This window comes from Protopterus annectens, chromosome 8.part0, assembly GCF_019279795.1.
Source record: "Protopterus annectens isolate FY-2018-M chromosome 8.part0, PAN1.0, whole genome shotgun sequence".
NCBI classification, from domain to species: Eukaryota; Metazoa; Chordata; order Ceratodontiformes; family Protopteridae; genus Protopterus; species Protopterus annectens.
The window spans coordinates 1,908,441,827-1,908,461,054 of record NC_056741.1 but is presented as its reverse complement, the minus strand read 5'-3'; the positions used below and the strand labels follow the sequence as shown (position 1 = coordinate 1,908,461,054).

The 19,228-nt window shown below is 38.8% G+C and overlaps 1 protein-coding gene across 2 annotated transcripts in view; it reads left to right on the top strand.

Moving 5' to 3' along the window:
* Window positions 1–19,228, top strand: part of LOC122809712 (protein NLRC5-like) — a 1,339,659-nt gene that overhangs the window by 573,651 nt on the left and 746,780 nt on the right. For both annotated transcript variants that reach the window (XM_044081407.1, XR_006365941.1), the window contains exon 16: window positions 14,284–14,364. In XM_044081407.1, the coding sequence (XP_043937342.1) occupies window positions 14,284–14,364 (81 nt within the window). The remainder of the gene's footprint in view (window positions 1–14,283; window positions 14,365–19,228) is intronic.

Genomic DNA, 19,228 nt, shown 5'->3' with positions numbered 1-19,228 from the left:
TTATAATTATATTCAATAAGAACCAGCTGTATACTACGTATAAGCAGGAGAAGCAAAAGAAAACACATTAACACTCAGTCTTCACATCAAACACTGTATTACTATCTTCTGCAATGCTAAATGGAGTGATTCATAGAATGAAATGTTTAATCCAACCTCAGCTTTTGGTTGGGTCAGCAACTGCAATTAACTAACATGGGAAAATGAGCAGCAAACACTGTGAGTCATCCAAGTGTAATATAAACCAGCAGTAATACTAGTATACTAACCAGTAGTGCACTGAATGACAGGAAGTGTAGTCCTCTCTGCTGATGAGATTCAGATCTACTGCAGAAGCAAGACTACAGGTAGGAAAAGGTATTGCACTCTGCTGAAGTAACTCATAGCCAAGTCTTGTGAACCACATAAGACATTATGAGCTGCCTAAAGCCTAGTGTGGGGCTACCTGTGGGAGCAGGGCCCTGTGGGGCCAAATAGGTTCAATTGACCTAAGGCTGGCTCTGCTTGTGAGGAAAAATCTGCTTTAAATTGTTTAGTTTCTTCTATCATACAGGTCACTACTCATTTTTTTGCAGTGTTTTTGTATTACTCAGTTGATGCTTCTTCCAGGACTATGACCATAGGTATTGTTTTGTGGAGGTTTACCTATCTGCATTATCAGAACTGCTCAGATGATGTGAAAATTGAAATTTAAATTTTCTTTTGGATAAAGATTTAGTTTTGGGTTCCTCTGCTGCAGAGGTTATCAAACAGTGTGATGAAAGGGGTAATTAATTCAGGAAATCTGTAAGATTTTTCAGCCCTGTTTATCCAAATGTTCAAAGGGGTTCTCTAACCCTTCATAAATTTTCAGCAAAAAAAAAAAAAAAATATATATATATATATATATATATATATATATATATATATATATATATGTATTGTCTCACCAAAATGCAGGTAAGCAGGCATTTAAGAAGAAATGGTGGACCAAGGACAGATCAAAAAGTCAGACTGACTTAAAGGCAACCCTCCACCCTGGCTGTCCCTTTTCCTTTCCAGAAAGTCTGAATCTCAATTTTCCTCTTTAGCAATAGATAGTTTCAGACAAATGGGTTCATCAAGGTTACAGATGACAGTAGAAGGAGATTTCCCCTTTCGATGGGGTAATTCCTTACCCACCAGACCAGATGCCTCTGTTTCCATGTGTCCTTTGACACATGCTGTCTCAGTAAGTGATAGAACCAATTCCTCTTTCCCAGGTGGAGAAAGGTTTTTATTCAGTGATATTTTTAGCGAGAAAGGAAGAAAATGCTTCAGTGCCAGTTCTGGATCTCTCCTTCCTAAATCTGTTTGTGAAAGTGCCCAAATTCAAAATACTGTCACTTCACAGAGTCATACCTATTTTTCCTAATTTGTTTCCTGGTAACAGTAGACTTAAAAGATGCTTAGTCATCACATCTGTATTCATCCACATTCTGTGTGTAATGGTTCACATCATCAGCTCTCTGCCTTACCCTTTAGACTATCCACTGTACAATAAAGTGTCTAGCTCTAGTTATAAATCATTGTAGGCTACAGGGTATCCACATGTTTTCATATTTATTACACAAGCTGGGATTTCAAGAGTACTTTCAAAAGTCTTTTTTGATTCTTTCTCTTAGAATTGTGTTTCTTGGGTGTCTGCTAGACAACTCAGTTCAAAGAGCTTTTCTTCCACTGGAAAGATAGATCTTTATCTATATCTATTTCTAAGGTTTTCCACTCAGACTTTCTAAGAGGAAATACCTCAGGATTTTGGGTCTCTTCGCATCAATAATTCTCATAATACCCCTGGCAAGACTCCACATAAGAAGGATACAATGGTATCTGAAGTCTCTTTGGCCTCAGCACTAACATCCTTTGTCTTTTCAAATTCCAGTGCTTATCAGAAAATAAATCACTTGGTGGAGACAGCAAACTTCCCTAAATCCAGGTCTGCCCTTCTCCCTCCCTGTTCCCAAAGCAGTCAGTCATTACAGACGCCTTAGATATTGCTTGGGGAGCAGTTTCAAGAGGGAAAAAAGTGCAAGGCATGTGAGACACCAGCAAGAGATGCAAACGCATAAATATAAAAGAGATGCTTGCCCTTATCAAAGCACTCAACTCTCTGAGTCAGTGTTGGTCCCCTTGCCTTCTACAAAGTGTTACAGACAATACCACAGTTATGTGGCACATCAACAAGCAAGGGGTACCAGGTGTTTCCCCCTTTACAGACTAGCTATGTTAGCTTGGGATATAGCTTCACGGCATGGTCTCACTCTAGAGGCATCCTACATCTGTCAGAGCAAAATTGTGTGTCAGACAAGCTGAGTAGGACAAAGACCCATACAAATGGAAAGTAGACCAGGGGTCTCTTCCATGATTAGATCCACCTATGGGGAGTTCCTCTGGTGGACCTGTTTGCTTCCTGTCTGAGCAGTAAGTTGGCAAAATTCTGCTGCAGGACTCCATGTTGCTTTCATATCCTTTCCTGTTTGCTTTTCCAGCCTTTGCACCGATATCCAAGGTACTTCTGAAGATTCCAAATGCATACCCCAAGATCAGTGCAGTGACTGTCTTCTGGCCCAGGCAGCAGTGGCTCTCCCTACTTTTGGAGATAGCTAGGAGCAATTAACCACAAGCGTCCTAGCCAAATGGATCTACTCACTCAAGATCATGGGTGTTTGATTTGCCATTTCTCCAGTCAACTTCAAATGATTGTGTGGATGACAGAGCCTTAATTCCCTTTATTTACCTGTTTACTGTGGATGTGCAGCGGGTACTAATGAAGGAAAGAAAGCCTAATACTTAAAATTCATATATTAACAAAAGGAAAACTTTTTTTTAGTTGGTGCCAGCAACACAGCCAGCACTCATTCAAGACTATTGTCTCCCTGGATTATAAAATTTCTGCACGCTGCTATCATATGTATATGATATATGCTCTATGTATAGAATTAAAAACTTTCTAACCCCTACTACCACACTAACCATTGCACGTACACATCTTCTCTCCACCCTACTGTATGCCTCCCCAGTATTCTCCTTCCTTAATAAAGCTGAGCTCAACAAACTCTCTATGACTTATAATCATATTGCCAAATTCGTAACAGGTGAACCGTACCATACTCATCACTGCCTAAACCTAAAAAAACTAGCCTGGTTAGAACTCCCCAATCTTCTTAAACTTAATCAACTTACTGAAGCATTTAAAATAATCAAGGAACCACATAAAACCCCCTCAATGAACAAACTTTTCACCCCCTATTCTAATCTCAGCTGCCTTAGATCCTCCAATAGTGAACTAGTACAAACAATCAAAACTAATAACTTAGGTGGGGATGCTCTTTATGCTAATTCCATCGGAAAACTATGGAACTCCCTTCCTAGCGACCTAAGACTAACTACCTCCCTTAGCAAATTCAAAAGTAACCTCAAATCTTTCCTAAAAGCGCATTGGCTATGTTCCTGTACCAAACCTGACTAGTCCTAAAAATCCCAATACTATCCATGCTATCTCCCGATGCCATTTTTTTCTCTCTTATTCTACTACTGCCCTGCTAAACTATAGTACAGGATCTCTAGCTCACTGTAACACCCCTCTATTTATGAATCCCTATGAGCATTATACTCAATATTTCTTTACCTATCTCTTGGAGCCTATAATATCATCTTTAATAGTGTCCATGGATCCTATGTTTTCATTAATCCACTTACCATATGAATTACTTAAGTTATAGCTAATTTTTAACTTGATGTCTCTTCTTACTATGATATCCAAAATTGTTACTATGTAATGCAAACCTAAACCTTGTCTCAGTTATGAAGATGTTTTTCTTTTTTTCCTTGAACTTTCTTGCAACTGATATGTTTAAACTTTTGATTACCTTACCATGTTATTTTGAAATCGTTGAAATGTAACTCAAAACCTTTTGTACTGTGGAGCTTTTCTCCCCGGGTCTCTGCTGAAAAGGGATATGTATCCAGTTGGACTAACCTGGTAAACAAATGTAAAATAAATAAAATAAATAAATAAATATGGCCTTTCTTACTCCTCCATCAAGTTTCATTTATTGGCCTTTTTAGCATATCTTCCCAAGGATCCTCCTGTTTCAATGCATTCTCATGTCAAAATGTTTTTGAAAGGGGTAATCCATAAGAAGCCTGTAAGGAAACTGGTATGCCTTCTTGAGATTTTAATTTTGTGTTAGAGAAGCTGACCTTTGCTCCATCTGAACCAGGTAATCTGTCTGAACTGGGGTTCTTAATATTGAAAAATGTTTTACCAACTGGTCTGACCTCTGCAAGAAGAGTATTTGAGTTTCCAAACTTTGATGGTGAATCAGCCTTATCTCATTTTCCACAACAGACAGAGTTTCTTTGAGAAATAATCCTTCTTTCATTCCTAAAGTTTACTTTCAGCCAGAGTACCCATTATCTCATTTTCTTTCCTTAGACTAAGATTGAGGGAGAAAGGAAACTCCATACCTTTGATGTCCACAGACGACTTAGGTGCTGTCTTGACAGAAATAGATCTTTCATATCATTGGATCAATTGTTTATTTCTTGTGAAGGTAAGAAGAAGGGACAAATTATGTCTAAACAGGCTATTTCCAAATGGTTGTCTCAGGCTCTTATTTTATGTTATTCTCACCACAACAGAACTATTCTACTCTACTAGGGCCTTGGCCTCTTCTATGGCTTTTTAGAAAGGCTAGGATTCTAGATGTACTTTAAAAACTAAGGCTACTGCAGCAGTGATAAATATGATGAACATAGCACAGCTGTGTAAGTAAACTTACCGTAACAGTAGATGTTCAAATGGTCACTGTTGCAGCAGCTGCTCCTTCCATCTGTCTCTTTTGTTTTTGGTATGTTTTATTCCAGGGTGTGGATATTTACTTTTTATTAATCCTAGTAATGTCCTCGAGTTCTTGGCCTCCCCTCTGTGTTGGCATGAAAACTCTGAAGGGCTTGGTGCCCAAACCTGTCTTTTTAGTCAGCGCAGCTCAAGCTGGGTAATTATTTTGGTATACATGGAAGGTGTCCTGAAGCTTTGGAAGGTGGCTGGCTGTTTTATCCTTAGTACGATATAGCCAATATAACTAAGGATACTGCATCAGTGATCATTTAAACATCTACTATTATGTTAACTTTTATTATACAACTGTTCTCTAGTGAGGCTTTGTTACTTTATCTATATATAAATAGTTATATCTTTATCAATCTATATATTAGATAGATATAAATATATGTGTATTTAAATCTATATATTTATGTATATATACACATGTAGCTATATAAGCACAAAAATCTCTCTCTCCGTCACACATGCTTGTGCATTGTGTGTGTGTGTGTGTGTGTGTGTGTGTGTGTGTGTGTGTGTGTGTGTGTGTGTGTGTGTGTGTGTGTGTGTGTGTGTGTGAGAGAGAGACTAGAGTATGTGCATAATTAATGTTTTACAGTAGGGGAACCAGACAAATTACCTCAGGAGTAGCAGAGCCATGAGTGATGTTCACACTTATTTTATAGAAATGTTAGAGAATATTGATTATTTATTATTTTGCCCATTAAATGAAAATTACTAGGTAAGGTAGAGACAATTCCAATAATTTGTTTAGACAATATCATGCTAATAATAATAATAATAATAATAATAATTATTATTATTATTATAATGATAAGGCATAGTAAGAACCCTTCCACCCAAGGTACCTGCTCCTGTGTGATACATTGACAAGTTTCAAATCCCCACCAAACCCAGTTAACTCCACTGAATATGCAGAAATGTACACCACCACACAACACCAGCATGCAAACAGCTGCATAGATGCAGCTGTACCCAGTAGACACAAGTGTTGAACAAACCCTGGAAACAAATCCACAGTGGACTAATAATATCAACTAGCTTTATAATAAAAGGAAAATAATTTTGACCAAAAATAAAGGAGTAATTCCCGGAATGTTAAAGCCCTTGCCACTGAAATAAGCAAATGACTCAGGAGCTTAATAAAATTCACCTAAGCCAAGTTTAAAGTTAAAACAGCTACCTAAGCCAAAAACAATCTCAAGGCATTTATTTTAGTTATGTTCATAATCTCAAAAGCACAATGCAGCAATGACATGAGTTTATTGTGAAACATGTTACCTACACTGAGGCTGAAGATACAGTGAACCTACTGGCCAATAAATTTAGCTCTAATTTTACCCCCTCTTAATTGGCTTGGCTTAAATGGCCCACAAGGCCAGATAGTCTAGTACTAACCTGTAAATCTGTAAAAAAAAATTGTCAGAATTATATGCTGTTAAATTTTATTTTGAAGTTGGTCACTTTTGTTTTCTCAAGTAATGTGGAAAATGTTGTCTTTATATTCAGATTGTCTGCATCGCATGAAGTGAGTGAGGAAACATAAACATACACAAACTGAAGCTGCATTCAATCACAGGCACACATACTGCAGGCATTCTCTCTCTCTCTTTCTCTCTCAAATGAGCACACAGCGCACATTCATGCAGACATAGACACACACACCCTTATAATCCTGCACATTTCATCTGCCAGGTGATGAGCACTTAGTATAAAGCGATGAGAATGATCTGGTATCTGAAATAAACAGCAGTACAAGATACATCTGCTTGGCAACCAATTTCATGCTGCTACTTCATGGAGGTTAAAACAGTCCAGTTGCAGAAGCATTTAGTGCCTAAGCACTTTTGCTATTGGTCTGTTTTGTGCTCCAGGATGTCTCTCTTGCACCTTAAAGCCAAAGTGAGATAAGAGCTGCTACACATAATCAGGGTCACAAAGGCAAATGTTTGTTACTGTGATTCAGATCACAAAGCAACCAGAATTCTTTTCTTTCTCTTTTTTTTTAAGTCAGGGAAACAGTGATTGGACTTTTTTTTAAATTTAAATTGGACAAGTGGGCTAGACTGGGGCACAGATTCTTAGGTCCGAATTAACATGCCAGTGGGTGCATTTGGCCATGGGTCAGTAGTTTTTGACACATCCACCATAACTTCTTTTAGTTTTCATTCTTGGCTCCTCCACTATACTACATACCTGCAAACCTAGATATTTTGCCACAGTTTTACTTGGTATATTTTGTTTCCCCTCTACTTATGTCTACCTTATCCCTTCTAATTGGATCTGTCTTCCTCAAGTTGTATGTGGGACTTTCTAACATTCAGAAATCCTCAAAACATTGTATGGATATCTGTGCCACCACTTTCAGGAACACTGTTTTTAATTAATAATCATCCATGGACAAAAGGCTGGTGGTTGCCCTTCCAACATCCTTCCCTCCCTGCTTTTCCAGTTCATCCCTGACAGTCCAGGCTATTGTGTTCATTGCCACTGTCACAGTAATAGCCTTGGCAAAATAGAAAGCCCTGTGTTGTCCCTTTTTAATATGTATTTTATCCGTAGTACTCACATTTATCAGAAAATTAGATTGAGGCTTTGAAATTCACAACCCCTACCCAAACCCTAAACCGCTGATGTTCATTATTAGATCATTGCTGCTGTACCTTAGCTATATGGGTTATATCCTGTCTAACTTGTAATGGTCATCCAACTTCCAAAGCTTTAGGGCATCTTCTGTGTGGCTAGACTGTTGAAAGATCAAGCAGGTAGGTAGAAAATCAGTGGTCTAGTCCCCATGTCCTACAGAGATTCCTTGACATGTATGAGTGTTTCTCAAGTAGCTTTTGAGGATCAATGGTCTACTAGCATTTTTCCATTGCTGGTCAATTAAAATGTTCATCATATGGATTACTGATGCAGTAGCCTTAGATATACAGATCATATGTTTCTAAGGATATAACTGCCAATCAGCTTCCAAAGCTTTCAGGGCACGTCCCAAAACCATTAGTCATCTTGAGATGAGCTGACTGAAAAGACAGGAGTGAGCGCCAAGTATATCAGACCTTTATTACTTCTAAAGAGCACTCCTTTTGTAGACTTTTGAGGATCGAAGATCACTTAGTATTCCAGTGCTGAACAGATGTTTGCTTCTGGAAAAAAAACGTAAACTTTAATCTTTTTGGCAGAAATTGTACTTTTTCTGTTAAATATTTAATTTAAAGCTAGAGAAATGTATTTTAATGACTGTCTCATGACTTAATTTCCTTTAAAATGGAGCAACTTTTTTATTTTTGTGGATTAAAAAGTTTTTATAACTAATTTTCATCTATTTTTTCTGAAATAGAAGTTCTGTTATTTTACTTTTGGTAGCATGAATAAGTATATAAGGTGCTTTCTACTGTAGTTATGGGGGAAATGCTACTTTTACTATTTACCTATTTTACTGACAATTGATGCTAGGCTTTGCCAAGAATCAGTCATCTTTTAGCTAACCATGGAAAAACTTATTGGTTCCTTGTTTCTTCCTTCTTACAGATACAAAAGGAAGAAAATTACTAAACAACCTTTGCCTTCACAGCAGACTGCTAAAATGCATCAGCAGCATATGTGTTATTCTGCTGTGGCCAAAACTGCTTCCTCAGATCATTCATCTTTCTTTCTGGTTCCTGCTGGTATAGTCCCTAGAGTCACCCTGAACCAGGAGTTAGGCTGCTGGAATGCCCTTGGTAAGCAAGGGAGAGCCACTGTTGTTGGTCCTGGAAGTAGGGGCAGAGAATGCCACTCTGCTTACCCAGAAAACTATGCCTATCCATAGGAAGATTTTTTCTGGCCAATGCTTGTCTGTTTCTCCAGAAATCGCTGTCAAAGGGAAGCAAAAACTTAGACCTTTGTCTTCTCCTGTCTCAGTTTCTCTTGACAGGAATTATTCATTGAGCTTAGCTCAGGGTTTAGTACAGGTTCTTGATTTTTCCAGTATGGTAGTTTCTGGTCCCCCTGGGTTTCTGGTTCATATTCTGAGGAGAGCATGGCTTTTGCCCATTGAAGGATTACGTTCTCTTGCAACTATTTCCAGACTGAGTCTGTTGTTTCAGTAGGAAAACAATGATGATGTTCATCATTCTCACTGCTACAGTAGCCTTCGGTTATTTGGGTTGTATTCTGCTCAATATACAACAACCAACCAGTCATCACAAAGCTTTTGCTCCCTCTCACACTTACACTCTGACTGCTGATTGCGTAGCCACTTGAAGGAAATTCAGCAGTCAGAGTGCAGACAACTTTACGACCTGTTTGCTATCCGAAGGTAAAGCAGCTCTGAGGCACAACAGCAGTGATTGGCTTCAGGCTTCATTTCTAGTAGATAAGTTTACATTGGTGAACCCTTCCACAGAGAAAATATTGTCTTTTAAAGTATTTTTGATGTATTTGTTTTTTTTTTTATTTTCTGCTTCTTGTCAAAAAGTACTGTTTTTAGAAAGGGGTTGTTTTGTGAGAAAAATGCACTGCTGTTGAGACATTTTGACTTAAAGGTAAGGATCAAAAGATTAGGAAGTGTTTTTATGTACTTAAAATGCTGCTTGAGTGTTTTGCTGCTTGTATACACTTCATAAGAGCTTACCTTCATTGTTTTACTGCTTGAGACATTTTGCTTGAAGGTGTTATATTTAAACATTAGGAAGTGTTGAAGGCCAGACATGTATTTTATGTTTAGTGTTTATGTACAGTGATAACTTACTGTCATTTCTAGTTTTCTGAAGGTGCACTTTCTCTGTAAGGGACTTAGAATTCTGACAGGGTTTTTGTGTACTACTTCTGCTTTTACCTTAGAATTTTGAGGAAATGTGTGAGGACATGTAAGCACATGTGCTGCTTGTAGGAAAACTTACCTCAAAACCAACCAGCAGGCTCCCTCCTCAGCTACAGCATGGATTCTTACACCAGCCCTGCTGTTTCTTCTCCCCCGGTAACCTAAAAGAGAAACACCATTGGCTCAGACAGTGCCTCAGCCATTTGTAGGTGGCTCTGCAGTAACCATTTGTTGTTCTTCAGACTATTCACTAGTTTTACTGGATTCCTCTGGTGTAGTCCTTTCTGCCACCATCAGCTGAGGCTTAGCCGTGTCCTCATCAGCTGTTCCAGTGTCCAATCCAGAGCTTGGGATATCCATTTTCTTTGGGTCTGGGAGTTTCTCCATGAGGTTGTTCTCAGAGGGGGTGGGAAAGGAGACCTCCTACCTGGGATTAAGTGCCATTACCCAGTAGGTCTCTTTACAGGGATGAACCTAGAAGAAAGAAACAAAAGATTAGACATTTCTTATTGAAAGACATTTTGTCTGTTCATAAGGATAATTTTCATACCTTAGCCAAGAGTTCATTGCAGGCTTTCTGTACTGGAGAACAGAAATATATACCAGAAGGCTGACTAGGTCAAGATATTCCTGAAAAAAAAAATATGTCAGAGGATTCCAATGGACAGAGACTGGGTTTTGTCTTCTGGTCTGAAGACCAAGACTCTGATTTTTCTTCTCCATCTCCATTAAAGGAGCTTTCCTTTTCTATTAGTACAGCAATAGTGTAGTGGGTAGAGCATTTGCCTTACAACTAATCATTCCCAGTTCGAGTCCCATTCAAGTACAATCCATTTTGGGTTGGGAGGGTGGCCTAATGGTTAAGGTGTTTGCCTTGCAATCACAAAGTGCAGGGTTTGAGTCTCACAAGGGATAATTGACTAGGCTTAAAATGGCTCACAAGGGCATTTAGCTTAGTACAAACCTAAGACTAGTTCCAGTAAGAATGATGTATTTTTTTGCGAACAAGTGGATGCTTCCCCTAAACTGAGGAGATGTAATACGCTGCTAGAGAATTTACCTCATGCTACACCCATTCCTCCTATTATACAGACAAGAAGGTAAGGTATTAGGCAGATTTCATAAGATAATTTCCTTCTTCCGGTTTATTTTGTCAGGTGTTGACAACTTATAGGATTGTTCTGCCACACTTCCTTCAGAAGGTAGGTCCTGTTTGAATCCTACAATTTCTAACATGTATCAGGTGTCTAAGTATGTGATTGTGTAGATACTGTGTCTAGGGCCACTATTGCTGTGACTGTTTGGAAAAGATATGCCAGGGTACATACTCAAAAGTTTTCTAATGAGGTAAAGTCTGAGAATTTAAACTCTACTTTAGACAATGAGGTTTTCTATGGCCCTACTGCTGCTCAGGTTCTCAAACAGTTTGAAGGCGGTAGGAAATTCACTCAGGGAGTTACTAAGAGTTTTATAGCCCCACATTATAAATTATAAATCTTACAAATTCTTTTTTTTTTTTTGAAGACTGTAAAAAAAAAAGAAAAAACAGGGATCCTTGAGAAAAGGTACAGGCTATGCTTTCATAATGACTACGCCCGCATTCCCCCACCACCACCACCACCACCATTCCCTCCTGTCTATAAATTACTAATTCTGTCCCATAGACTGGTTCTCAGTCTTTTTCTTTGGCAACAGACTGTTTCAGACTCTTTGGTAATAATACTGTTTGAGGAGGGATACAGCTGGCATAGCATGCACATACCTCTTTTCGGGAGAATTCCTGTCTACCCTCCAATACAAACATTTTTTCCCCCTCAGGTTCTTCAACACATGGCTTACCCTAATAGTCATACCGCCATTGCCTTTAGACCAAAGTGAGGAAAACTTCTACTCCAGAATGTTTCTGGATTCTATGGTCAAACTTTGATGGAGACTAGTTCTAGATATTTCCTTTCCCAACAAATGTGTGACTATACCAAAATTCAGAATGTTAACCCTTCAGAATCTGTAATCAGTCATTCTTCTTCTGAGTATTATGATAACATTAGACCTAAAACGGTCCAATGATTTTGTGTCTGGGTCACATTATCACTTCTTTGTATTGCCCTTTGCATAAGCTACAGCTCCTAGGGTGTTTGCACATTGTCTAGGTAAAGGGACATCTCTTTGTAGAGACTGCAGTGCATTCACATTTTCCCCTTGATTAAATGATGTACTGATCTTTGTAGAATCGTTTCATGATGCCAGGAGTCCATTAACATATGGTTCTTCACTCCTTAGCAATTTGGGTTTCCACATAAATGTTCAGAAATCTTCCTTGACTCCATCACACAGGATTGTGCTTTTAGATTTCCTTCTAGACACATCTCTTCAAGGCATTCCTAACACAGGAAAAGGTGAATTTGTATCTGGAAATTTTCCTAATTTTTTTCAGAGACTTCACCCAAAGAATATCTCAGGATTTCAGGATTCATGGCTGCTGTGATTCCCGTGATTCTTCTTGAATGGTTAAAAAAAAACTACAGACTCAACATTCTCATCCTCTGGAATTTTCAGATTCCAATTCTGGGCTTTATCAACAAATAATTTCATTAGTGGAGGCAATAAGATGCCTCAGTCTTTGCTTGGGAAGCAGTTTTTATGGGGGAAAAGATGGAAGACCTGTGGGACAGACCAAAGCACATAAATGTAAAAGAGGTGTTAACTGTGATCCATGCTGTAGAAACTTTGCATGTGCTGTGGTTCCTGGGAACATTGCATGCAGTATATAAATAAACACAGGGGCACCGGGTCTTGTCCACTGTGCAGGCTGCTTTGATGGCCTGGGAGTTTGCTCTACTGCACTGTATAACCATCCAAGCATCTCACATAACATCATAGCAAAATGTACTGGCAGACAAGCAGAATAAGACCAGGTCAAACTCTAATGAATGGAAATTGAATGAGAGAGTCTTCCAGGAAGGAATCCATTTATGGGGAACATATCCAATAGATCTGTTTGCCTCTTTTCATAACAGATAACTAAAAACAATTCTGCACCAGGACTCCTTCCAGGCATGCCTGGAAAACAGATGCATTTTCTTTCCTGTGATCAAGAATGTTCCTGTATGCAGTTCCACCCTTTTTACAGATATCCGAGGTCATTTGGAAGACTCAGAAGGACTATCTATAAATTATCTTGGTAACTCCCTTCTGGCCAAGGCAGCTTTGGTTCTCCCATTTTATGGAATTGGTCAGGGGCATTACCACAAGCTTCATCACAAATTTGGTCAACTCAAGACAGAGTGAGTTTGATACATTCTAATCTCAACCAACTTCAACTGACTTCTTGGATGAGTCAATTCTAATATCTTTTACATGCCTTTTAATGAAGACATGCAGCAGGGACTAAAGGAGGCAAGAAATCCTGCTACTAGGAAATCTTATATTAATCAGAGGAGAAGATTTTTTGCTTGGTGCGTCGTCCATAACCAGGGCCCCATTACAGATAACCAGTGGTTCGTAAACATTTGTGTGTGTTACTACCCTATGTCCTATTAACTCCTTAGGTAAGTAGTATTTATCAGCCATTTTAGCATGTCTACCCATGGATCCTCCTCTACATTTTAGACTTTACTCAAGCTGTCCTACAAATAGGTTTTTCTGTTGATAAATAAGGTTCCCTGTTAATCAGTTAACTCTTAACAGTTGCTGGTAAAGTTATTTCTGTTTACATTTGAAGCAACTATTCTGACTTTTTTGGTTCATTTTATTTGGTAGACTGTACTATTGCTTTGACATCTGCAAGAGAGTATCCAGGTTGCAACCATTCATGGTGGGTTAACCCTTTTACTTTTCTATGCATATAGGGTTATCTGTAGAAAAAAAGTTCTCCATATATGCCTTTACTACTTTAAGAATATACCTTGAGCCTGACTGTCTAGCCATCTATCTCCCTAATTCGTTCAGAATTTGAATGACAGGAAGAATAGGTGCTACACAGTCTGGTCAAGTTTTTGCAGCTCTGGCATTATCTTATCAGTAATAGCTCCTTTAGGAAAGTAGGACCATTTTCCAGAGGCTCAGGGATCCTTATCCTTCCTCCTTCTGAGCTGGAAATACTTTGGTAATCAACCCAAATCACAAAGGCTACTGCAACAGTGAGAATGATGAACATGATACAGTTGCGCAAGTCGCACCAAACGTAGCAGTAGATGTTCAAATTCCTCACTGCTGCTGTAGCCATACCCTCCATCCATCCCTCTTCTCTTATACATTGTTAGTTGTTGGGATAAAAAGTTATAGGTTTGTATCTTCCTGGGGTTCCAGGATGTGTAAGCTTTCTGTTTTTTTTCTTTTGGACAAGAAAGTCTGCAATTGTTTATGCTTTCAGTACTGATTGCCCTCCAAGAGGCTAGTGAATCAGAGTGTAGGTGTGGGAGAGGAGCCAGTATTTTTTTTAAAGACTCTCTGGTTGTTGTATCCTGTAGAGGATACAACCCAGATAGCCAAAGGCTACTGCAGCAAGAAGGAATTTGAGCACCTACTGTTATAGTTAATGCACTTTACACAACTTTAGTTTCTCTATGATGTCATACAATATCTAATCATTTGATCATATATTTTTCAGGGTATATAAAACAGAAGTTGAAATTCGATTAAATAGAAGTCAGTTAGTGAAAACTGGAAATGTTGAAAATACTGATATTAGGTAAGTCACCTCCATCTTTTAACTTTTTAATTTAATTTACCAATTTTATTCTAATAGATATGCAGAGAAACACAAGGACGCAAATAAAGTATATGCAATCACAACAGCCTACTGTATATCTTATATTTGAAATCATCCAGGATGCCAATGCAATGGAATTCCAGTAAGCTTGTTTCAAAAACTGCTGCTATGCCTTAGCGAAACTTTAGTCTTAGTTCCTTGCCTGACAACTTGTACTGTACTACTGGGAAAATAAGCAACCTACAGGAGATCTTGTTCTTCCAAAAAAACTGCCTTTAGTATTTTTTTTTTCATTTTTGTATGGCTGTACCCCTGCTCTTGGTAGCTGGCATGGCCACTTATGCCACAGGCATCCTGTGCTTTCTGTGTATGTGCTGACACGGGTCTACTGCAGATGGTTGAAGTCCCACAATCTCGAACTTTATATGGCTGACCCCATATGATTGAGTTTGCAAAAGCTTGACCGATCTGCATGGAGATCTGCGTACAGTGCGTAACGGGGATATTTCCGTTACTGCACTGTAGTGCAATCTCAGAGTTGGTATATTTAAGTAGGGGGGATGTGGGGGGCTTGCCCCCCTGCCAAATACTGATTTTATCAGCATTTCTTTTGTTTTTTTGCCGGTTCGGAAAACCAGCTTTCACGATAATGCATTTATTTTCGCGGTAGTGTAGTTTCGCTCTTATGGGTGTCGATGTTGCTTGTTCGAGATTTTGGGATTTCAAGCAAGTAGCATAGACCCGCCCACACATGTGTACACACACTTGCACGCACATGCAGACACGCACACGCGCATGCGCGCGCGCACACACACACACACACACACACACACACACACACACACACACACACATGCACACACACACTCACCAGAGATCTAACGTCATTTGCAAGCTTGGGACCTGCAGGCCCTTAGCATCCAGTCTTATGGCTACTGTAAATGTGCAAAACTTTCTATTGGAGCAGTCGCTTGACTGGTACCACCACTTCCCTCCCTCCCCAAGGATGGGGAGCTGGTATAAGTGAGGTGGTCACTCCCATCTTTCCCTGCCTGCCTCTTTCAGTGACTGAGCTGCTAATCAGTCTTTAGTCATCTGGATCATAGCCAGGGCTTTATCTTTCTCTGTCACAGAGCAGAGGATTGTCTTTAAGATTGTTCTTCAGTGGCATATATCTTTTTCCAACCCAAATTACTAACAATGCCTTATATGTGTACAAGAGCAATCATAGACCTAAGTTGCAGAAGTCTTAATTGTGTTTCATGTGGCATCCATGTGATCACTTGTCATACCATACCATATCATACTACATCGTTATATGCAAGCAATAATATGTAATCTACATGCTACACCCACAGTGTTACCAGATGTCTTCTATTCAAATTAAACCAGTGAAGGTGTTTTCCTTTACTAACCCTTACATAAAAAAATTGTTTTTTTTTACATGTTACTGTAACCCGCGGTGGTGGTGCTACGGTAGCGTTGTTGCCTCACAGTAAGACGCTGTCCAGTTCGATTCTCAGCTAGAGCATCTTCTGCGTGGAGACAGGCGTGAATGGGCGTACCTTCGTTGAAGGTTGTGCATCAGGGCTGGTAACTCGGCACGTAAAAATCAACTACCAATCATTAGCGGACCGGAGTTCTGCTGTGGCGACCCCTAACTGGGAAAAGCCGAAAGACACAACAACAACTGTCTTGACTGTAACACCGTCCAGCTTTGTAGACCATTTTCATTATGCAAATGCCTCATATGCATTAATTTGAAGTGTGTCTTGCTAAGTTTGCTAAGCTTTATAAGAACTGTGCAGACCTCTTGTATATTAAAAAATACTTCTAGCTGTGTGAGGTGCATATTTTGTTTTTTAAGACACTTATACGTTTTGTAAACATTCTTTTGTTGTGTTTAGTTCTGTTCAGGAATGTCTTCTTAACTTCTGCCTAGACTGAACTGACATACTTCAATTTAGTTGTTGCTAAGGACATGCACAGAAAGAATAATACAGAAAGCTGTTAACATTTCATAAATTTAAAATACATACTATTGTATTTGATATCTTTTTGCATATTTTGATTATATCTCCTTCAGATTTTACTGTGTTGTCTGTTATAATACCCCAGTCTGTGCATTGGGTTTTTCCAGGATATTGACATCTTCCATTAACTATGTATTACCAAAATGTTGTTTGTTAGACACAACCAGTCGTATTTCATCTGTATTTAATGGTATTTTCTTTTCTATACTTCTATGGTAAATCTGATTTAACAAATCCAGCAGAGTTTTGACATCATCCTGAGGTGATACAGTATTGTAGAGATTCAAGTCGTCTGCATATTCTGCTGCTTTACAAGAGTAACCACTTGAATTATTGGACTATCACAAATACATACAGTATATCTTGAGACGAGATGGGGATCCAGATTTTCCAAGTATATAGGAAATTCTAATTTCAATCTCACTTTTAATTTCTCAAGGTTTATTCCCTAATTCAGTCCAGATCCATGCAATTATATGTTCCCTCTTACATATGATTTTCATAATTTTCTGCCAGTTTTTTTTCTATTTTTTACCATATTAAGAACATGCTAAAATTTATTTAAAGTGCACAGACCTACTGGTGTCATTCATTTGATCAATGTTACAATACTGCTCACTAAATAGAAGTATCCTGCCTATGTCCAGATAATAATTTAGAAAGGGCTCCAAAAGCCTTTTGTCCCTGTGACTATGCCCAGTAAGCAAGGAGCCTCAATCCTCATTACTGGCAATAGCATAGGACATACACACTGAAAGGATAACAAGTACACACACACTCAGTAAAGTGCAATTTCCATTAAGAGCACACAGACCACAGTCAGTCTGGGGCTGGTTTCTCCCTCTTTCTCCAGATCCCTAATAAGACTCCCCACTGACACAGCTATAGGTTTGAGATCTCAGCTAAGTGGCCAAACCAAGACCACTAGCACCGTCTCTATCCAGCCAGTGCTTCATGTCCCTGCCTAAGTCGATGACACACACACACACTTTGAGGTTTGATTTATACACAAACACACACACACACACACACACACACACACACACACACACACACCTGGGAAAGGTTTTCAGAGGTTTACTAGCTATGCTCCCTTCTGCCCAGACTATAAGGTAGTTTTCACCGTCACCAGCCAATACTTATCAGCTACTTTAAGGCCCTTAGCAAAGGGAGGCCAATCATACTGTGTAATTTACTATTAATAAAAATGGTACTTTGACTAAGACCAAGGCTATTGGAGTGGCCTGTACAGTATCACCAAATAGATATGCAAGTACACTAAGAGCTTAAATATCTCTAGACACACCAGCCACAATATAAAGGTTTAAATATGTTTAATAATAAATAATAAAACAACAAGACAATACTAAACATCTATGTACAGTGATATCAGAGTTAAAAATCACAGGAAATATTTAAAACAACATTGCAGGACAGTCTCAGATAAATACAGAAACCATCTAAGCTATACGTCTCTGTATTCCTAACTGAATCTAAAGAGAAATTATGTATCCTAGTTAACTTACTTACAGCAAGGCAAGTGTAGATGTGGTGAGTGGATGTTTCCAGGTCAAAGACAAAATACAAAATGTCCTGTTTCTCTCTCTGAGAGTTCTTAAATTAATATCAAATATTACTGCTGGAGTAGCTGGCAGCTTAACATCACTTTGCCATTTTACCTTAGTTCCCAAGCTAAACCCCATTATTAGAAACTATCCGCATTTAGCATCTCCCTGAGAAAACACATAAACAAGGACCCTTCTTAAATCTTTGCAGCTGCTGGAAGACATAAAACAATAAAACACAACACAATGCAGAAGGCTCCCTAGTTTTAGACATGCTGTCTCTTTCCTATATTGAAGATAACTTTTATGTGCAGTTATAAAACAATTTAATTTCAACTATTTTCTTGAAGTTTTGCAAGTTCACCATCTATGTTCCAGTTTCCACTGTTTATATACATTTGCACAGTTACAATAGTTTATATATATTTCTGTTCTTTTCCAGTAGGTTACACTGTGGGTACATCTTTAAGCTCAGTACTGTACAAACCCTTTTCACACACACTTCTGTACTAGCAGTTTGATATACACATAACATATAGTTCTAATATAGTGGTAACACAAGCAATTGCATCCTGCTGATATTCACAAATGACATATAACTATTTGCGTAAATTCCAGATAGCTATGCTGGCAGTATCCTCATTCTGTCACAGTTCTATATAAATCATATTAATATTCACAAATGACATATAATTATTTACAAAATTCCAGATAGCTGGGCTGGCAATATTTCCTTTTGTGACATTACTTCCCTCCAGAAGACTCAAGCTATTTTTTCAAGTGACCCTTGAGAAACGTTGCTTGAGAGGGGTGAGTCTATCTGTGAATACCTTACCCCATTCCCTGTCTTGAGATTCAAACTGTCTTGGCATTGCTGACCCCAGTACAGTGCTGCACTGTCCTATCATATGCCTGCAACCCTAGGCTCCACTGCAGTAACTTGGGACATAGTTGGCTGTCTCCCTGTAGCCATAGATCCCCCTCAGACTCCTCCTGTCTCTTACTGCAAATACTCAGCACAAAGGCCCATGACCCTGACAAAGAATCAGCATCACCTTCTGATGTTGCCCCTGCCTCTCATTCTTCTCAGCTTCAAAATGTTGCAATTGCTCTCTTGATTCTAGTTCTAACAATTTGGCCTCCAGTTCAAATCTCTTTAACTCCAGATTTTTAAGTCCTCTGTGGAAAGGTTCAACTGTCCATTTTCTTAGAGTTGTACATCTCCAAGGCCTGCCTGATTGTCCT